The 7,236-nt window shown below is 38.3% G+C and overlaps 1 protein-coding gene across 1 annotated transcript in view; it reads right to left on the reverse strand.

Moving 5' to 3' along the window:
• LOC140159061 (homologous-pairing protein 2 homolog) overlaps window positions 1-4,389 on the reverse strand; it is a 104,535-nt gene extending 100,146 nt beyond the window's left edge. The window contains exon 1 of the mRNA XM_072182391.1: window positions 4,243-4,389. Coding sequence (XP_072038492.1) covers window positions 4,243-4,267 — 25 coding nt within the window. The 5' untranslated portion in view covers window positions 4,268-4,389. The remainder of the gene's footprint in view (window positions 1-4,242) is intronic.
• Window positions 4,390-7,236: the final 2,847 nt, after the last annotated feature.

A 7,236-nucleotide genomic window follows, 5' to 3' on the forward strand; every position in this document is an offset into this window, starting at 1 on the left:
AAGTTAGAAAAGAGCCTGCTTTTGCTTCCAAGTTATGAATTTATATTTTTACAAACAAAAATATATGTTTCTAATTACTAAAACTGGTGCTTTGAAAATAATAAATTATTTTGGCATTTTTGAAAATTAGACGCGGGTATTTTTGGTTTCCAAAAAGTGACGCGGGCGGGGGACGATAAACTCGGAATCGACTTTCACACGCCTTAAATCTGTTCATCTGGACTTACTATTTTTGTTAGCGACAGTATCGCGTCTCATCAAAAATAGTAAGTCCAGATGAAATTAGATTTAATACTCATTTTATTATGATTATCTACCTGGATGACTGAGAATATTCACAAATTTATTCAAATCCATACTGTTTTTGATTGTATCTCAAAATGGAAAATGCCGACTTTACGACCAGTTTGTGGTCTTTGAAATTGGTACATTTTCTGCAATTCGCGCAGAAGTTGCTAAGATAAACTTAATGGGAGCAATGTGTCATTTTCAAATTGCAAATTTGTACGCAAAGCGTGCACATTTGTCTCCTTCAATGTTCATATTTGATTATTGGCAGCTAAACATGCTACTTTGAACATGTGTTCAAGCATTTTACACCAACCTCCCTCCCCATGTCATAAATTTACGCTACTGCTGTTTCCATCCCCCACACACACACCTATGTCTGAAGTCCTATACACCATCATCGCTCAGATCAAAGGGTTCATTTACCCCGGACTCGTAATGCCTCTCGGCAGGGGATAATCCCAGTACTGTTGACTGTACTTCAAAAATACACTCATCTACTCTACATGTAGGTTCCAGAGTAAAAATAAGTACAGCTTGTCTGTACGCAGTGCGCTAGTATACATATGAGGCCAGCACTAATAGGGGGGGTTTCATGTACGCAACGGGTCACTAGCCCTGGAGGCACAACAACGATATTGGAGCACATGAAAATGAAATATCACCTACAGAGTGCTAATATTCCTTACAAAGCAAGGGTTTGAATAACGCGCCAAAGATTCACAGAGGATGATAATAGTTTGTTTGTCCTCCACCGCACTTGACTGACTCTCAATGCAGGTCATTTTTATCAACCTTTTAACCCCGGGCTTTTAACCTTTCGTGCAAGCGCCCTATAAGGAAGAAGAAGGAAGAAGGAAGAAGAAGAAGAAATAAAGGCGTTTCTTTACTTTAGGGGTTTTTATTCTTACATTTTATAGCTGCCTTGTAGAAGTACAGTGTTTAGGTATGCCAGGTGAATTCAAATTTGCCATCAAACTGCATCATTTTATATATCAAATTAAAGCCCTTGAGTAAAAGAAAGCCAACACTGAAAACCTTTTTGTCATAGCACTTTCCGTAGCAAAGTTACATCTTGTCAAAGATTGACTTTCATCAAAAAGATTCTGCTAGCAAAATTCCCCAAAACAGCTGCGGGGGTGTTTCTAGATCTTAGTCTCATGACGATAGCAGCTTTTTTTAATGGAACTGTTATAGTGATGTGGTCGGCACCGTTTTTTATTGTCGACATGTCAATATAATTCGTATACCGACGTCGACAGTGTGTCGACATAAAAAAATTCTAAAAAAAAAAATTAAAAAAAAAATTTTCAAAAAATATTTTTGGCCAGAAAATCAAGTTATAGGCCCAAACTGACTTGTTATTCAAGGTTGGAAACCAGAGAAATACTGCTACTCAAAAAAAAAAATGCCAATTTTTTTACAAAGTTGAAAAAGTTGTACATTTGAATTACTTTTGTTTCTATTGAACAGCTAGCAATGCATACTAATTCAATGTGTCCCTGACTGTTCAATAGAAGCAAAGGTAATCAAAATGTACAAGTTCATCAACTTTGTAAAAAAAATTGGCATTTTTTTTTTTAGTAGCAGTATTTTCTGGTTTCAACCTTGAATAACAAGTCAGTTTGGGCCTATAACTTGCTTTTCTGGCCAAAAATATTTTTTGAAAACTAAAAAAATTTTTTTGTCGACATGATTTTTTGATGTCGACATGTCGGCATACGTGCCGACGTCGACATTATGTCGACATAAGGCATGTCGACCACATCACTAAACTGTTACTGTTATCAAAATCCCTCTGAAATTCCCGGGGGTGCCACTCATATACCATTGCATGTTGTCATCACTGACCAGACACTTTTATTTTTCACCCAAAACACTGACATGCCCAGGGGCTGAAAGGTAACCCTTACCACTGACCTGCTATGAAAAAGGATACCCAAATCACTGACCACAGCCATGGTGCAAACAAAGGTACCCATATCACTGACCTTACATGTCCCAATGACCCTTTTCACTGACGAAGGTAGAAAGCAATATTTACCTAGTGTATTTCCAATCCCTTTACATACAATTTCTGTTATAATATGAAATAGCCTGGAATATCATCCTTAACACAAAATTGTGGTCATACACAACAAACAAGCTGCAATCATTTCATTGGTATCCAATTAGTACAAGTACATCCTGGGAAGATCATACACCAACAGGTTATTTGTAGTGGAAAAGTTTTATTTCCTATTCTTGGCAATAAATACATGAACCATATTAAATTCACAATACTTCGTTCTCTCTTTACTTTTGCTCACATGCACATCATTTCTTTACTTCATGATACTTATGTCTGAAATCTGAAATATAAAGCACTTTTTTTTTTTTTTTACTTCGGTTTTGCGCGGGTGACAAACAGCGATGGCAAATGTCACTTCACGATTTCCAAAAGGCATGGTTCCTGTCATATCTGGTTCAGCAGTCAAACGTATGTCGTAATCCATTCCGATTACACAGTATCTGTACCTTGTACAAAATTCGTAGTCTCTCGCCCGTCTCTCTACTTAGCCCGCTTCGGCAGCATGCACAAACATCACCAAGTTTTAATCATGGTACAAGACCGGGCACAAGACTAATATATTACACTTACAGACCCGGAAGTAAGAAGTTGTTTACAATCATTAACGAAAACAGCGGCTGACGTCAAACGCTGCACTTTGCCTGTTCATGAACCCAAAACGCCGACATATCTATTGTAAAAAAGGTACCCTTTTTTCCAGAAAACACCAAAATTGAGACCCTTTTCAGCGTCCCGCTGGACGGGCCTATGCTTAAAAAGATACCCTTTTACCGCGAAATTTTGGTCGGTGATGACTTCATTGACGGTTCAACTGGCACCCCCGGGCTGAAATTCCATGTGCGAGTGTCTCATCAGCAAAAAAAATCATGGGTCAAGTGAAGTATACATGTAGACAACATATTTATGAAGGTTTCCTCAGGCCGTTGCAACTCGTATACTAGCGCAATACAAAAAGGTGGCGACACCGTCGGCTTCCCCTGTGTATTACCCTGCACTAACATGGCGTCCAATGGCGTCTCCGGGCGGGGCCATTTTGGAAAAGTAAAGAAAAATGCTGCTGCCACCTCACGGCCTACTGCGTAGTGCTGTGGAGACTTACGTTAACATGGCGTCACAAATATGCTAATTAAAGAAAAATGCTGCTGCCATCTACGTCCACATGTTGCAAGCGTGCGATCGCTGTTTCGCTGACCTCACATCGATGATCGGAGTTGCAAGTCCATCGCACTACGTGCTCTATAATACGTCCATGGTTTCCTTGAGCAAGCGGTTCTTTTAAATTTCAATGTAAATTTGTATTGCCGGCTTAGGCCATTTTGGCTGACTAGCAAATGTGTTAACTGAGGTTTCCCTGTCATACCTACATGTATAATACGCATACATGTATGATGAGGCCAGCACTAATAAGGAAGAAGAAGGAGGAAGAAGAAGAAGACTCGCAAGAAGAAGAAGCCAAAGTATTATTCAGATTTCCTTTTACAAATTAAGCGTACTGCAGCCGTCCAGTGCGTATTATTTTGCACAAGGTCCAATGCACACGCTTGACGTCGCGCACGTATACGCGGTGGTTAATTTGTAAAAGGAAATCTGAAATACTTTAGTAAAGACTTAAGATGAAATGGCATTTCTTTACTGCTAAACTTTAGAGGTTTATTCTTACATGTTATAGCTGCCTTGTGGAAGTACAGTGTTATAACCCGCCCAGAAGGTAGCTATTTATATACTTACACATGTACATGCATGCATGTAAAAATAAAAAACCCTGTCCCTGTAACTTGTAACATGTAAGGACACATGAATAATTATTAAATAAGCTTATCAATAATATCATGACATGATGATGAACTCGTTGGCGATGCAGCCATCCTGATATTTTTACTCACCGTTAGCATCTTTTCCTTTGCTCATATTTTCAATTTTATCTTTAATATTCTTTTAAAACTTTTAAAACTCTACAGACAGAACTCGCACCAAATTTTGAGGAGTCCGCCATTAATCACGTGATGTAAACAAAGTCACCACTGATCAAGGGCACACACCACTAGAAGCCACCCTGACTAGAAGATAAGATATTCATTGGTAGAACACCAGCGTTGTCGATGTCACCTCGAGCCATTAAATATTTCACCCAATATGATGAGCACTCCATTGTAGTTTTGTGAAGGTGGTCCATACAATCATCCCCTCAATGTTCATACTGCAGTTACTGTCCGTTTTCCTATACACAATACACAGTGCTCTCACCATTGACGCGTGACCTCTACAAATGATGTATGTTGGGAGAATGGACACTTGCCTAGTTAACATCACTGTGTGAAAAATAACCAGCCAATATTTTATTTATTCTCCAAAACTTCTAGCAAATATATTTCTCTAACGTGACCTAAAATTACAGCTAGGTTAGATGTTCAGAAATGGTCGCACTTTTGTAAAATATGAGTGAGGGCAAGGCATAGCTATAGCCAACTCCCCGTGTTAATTGAATGGAGATTTGACCGAAAATATTGGTATCGGACCGCTCACTTCTGAAGGATGCCACAAAAAACCGGTAAAAGCTACATTTAAATTATTCTAAATAGGTTCTAGAAAATAAAGTTTTGTAACATGTCCTAAATTTTTAGCTAATTTAGATGTTTGGAGAGGGTCGCACTTTTGTGTTTTAGGAAGGATATGTAAACGACAGATAACACCAAAAATATGAAGAAATTATTTCCAAACCGTGTTAAGTCAACAATCATTATGTTGCTCATTTTGAAGAATGCTGGTTAACAAAAAGCAGGCCTTTGTCTCATTTCGTGAACAAAAGTACACATACCATTGTTTCCTTTCGTTTCCTTCATAATCGGTTACCCAACTGAAGCTATAAATACCAGCTTTATTGCGATGTCGCACATTGAAAACAGAGCTGCTTCAATGAGTGTTATCTTGGTTTAATAGCTTTTAATGGGGTTTAATCCTGCAAAGGTCGAGATGAGTTCTACTGTAGACATGACTGCATCATGTGACGCTTGTACGGTGGGTTTCTGACCAAATTAACCTCATATTTGACCATTTTAGCCCCAAAAGTGCACATTTTGCGCACTTCGCTCGAATATATTCCACTTTTGCACCATATCCCATCAGTTTAGCTTCAGTCAGTAGGCCTATGGCATTTTTTTTTATTTTGTCGACAAAAGGGACTGAATTCATGATCAAGAAAATATTCAGACCTCATCCCCCAATGTCAAAAAGAAATCTAAGCCACTGACTGTGGCTATAAAAAAAAAAGGCCATATTGTATAAACTAACTATTAAAAAAAGGCCATGTGTAGGCCTATATACGGGGGGAGGGGGAGCTAGGGTGGGGGGGGGGGGGCTACAACTTTACTCGTATGTAGGGCTGAACCCTCTTTCCCCTTTCAGCATCACTGTCACCTGAGACCCCAAGTGTTGAGCACATGCATGCTCTTTCACTCACCCCTTATTTCTGTTACGCAAAGATTACGCTGAGGGACTGTTCACAAACACTTGTTAGGGGGCCTGATGCAAAAAGGGGCCCTGAAATTGTTTGACCCGCCTAGGGGGGCTGAAAAAGACCAAATTTTCCTGGAAAAATTGAGTTTATATATGCTTTTCTATGAGGTTGACCCATAATTTTCATGTCAAAAAGGGGGAGCCTGAAATTTTGGGGTCTGAAAAGGGGGGCCCCAAAAAATGTTCGCGATGAAATTTTTTTGCATCAGGCAAAGTGTTTGTGAACGGTCCCTAATGTGTCTATTAGAACTGCAACTTTCATTTTATCACTGACTAGGCCTAATTACATCTCGCGTGAAAGACGAATTATTGTTGTTTTTTGACTAATCTATTGTCTTGCTTGACTAATTAATATTTAGTGCATGACTAATCAAACATTGTGCATGACTATAATTAAAGTTTGTGCATTACTAATCTAGCAAATAATTAGTCCAATTAGACGTTTTAAAAGACTAATTATATTTAGTCATTTGACTAATCTTTGAAGTGAAGACTATTTAATGATTAGTCCAATTAGACCATATGAATGACTAATTGATTCTAACAGTTTAGGCCGAATGCCGATTTTTAAATTCGCGCAGAGTAACCATCCCCGTTTTAGGATTTTATTCGCTATATCTACTGAAGCCAGCATTTAGAATCTCATCCCGATTCATTGCATCTTTCTACTCTAGAAGTAATGTTTTACGTTATTTTCTCTAAATTTTTTTTTTCTAAATGTAGCGGCGAATTTTTTCTTTCTAATGCATTAGTCCCGATTAGAAAGTTTAAAGCAATATTACAGACTCATCACTTTCCACATCTGCCTGTTTCTCTATTTTTACCTCTTTTTTCCCTTTTTCTTTTTAATAGCGCGACATAGGCCGAATGCCGATTATTTAATTCGCACAGAGTAACCGTCCGCGTTTTAGGATTTTTGTCGCTATATCTATACTGAAGATAGCATTTTGAATCTCACCACGATTCATTGCATCTTGCTACTTTAGAAGTAATGTTTTACATTATTTTCTCTAAATTTTTACTTCATCACTGTAGCGGCGAATTTTTTCTTTCTGATACATCAGTCCCGATTAGAGATATAGCGAAAAAAATCCTTAAACGCGGACGGTTTACTCTGCGCGAATTAAAAAATCGGCATTCGGCGTATACTATTATGCCGCGCTATTAAAAAAAAGGGGGGAAGAGGTAAAAATAGATAACAGGCAGATGCGGAAAGTTATGAGTCTGTAATATTGCTTTAAACTTTCTAATCGGGACTGATGTATCAGAAAGAAAAAATTCGCCGCTACAGTGATGAAGTAAAAATTTAGAGACATTACCTCTTCCTCCCCTTTTTTTTTTTTTTAATAGCGCGGCATATAGGC

Source organism: Amphiura filiformis, chromosome 8, assembly GCF_039555335.1.
Source record: "Amphiura filiformis chromosome 8, Afil_fr2py, whole genome shotgun sequence".
Lineage (NCBI taxonomy): Eukaryota > Metazoa > Echinodermata > Ophiuroidea > Amphilepidida > Amphiuridae > Amphiura > Amphiura filiformis.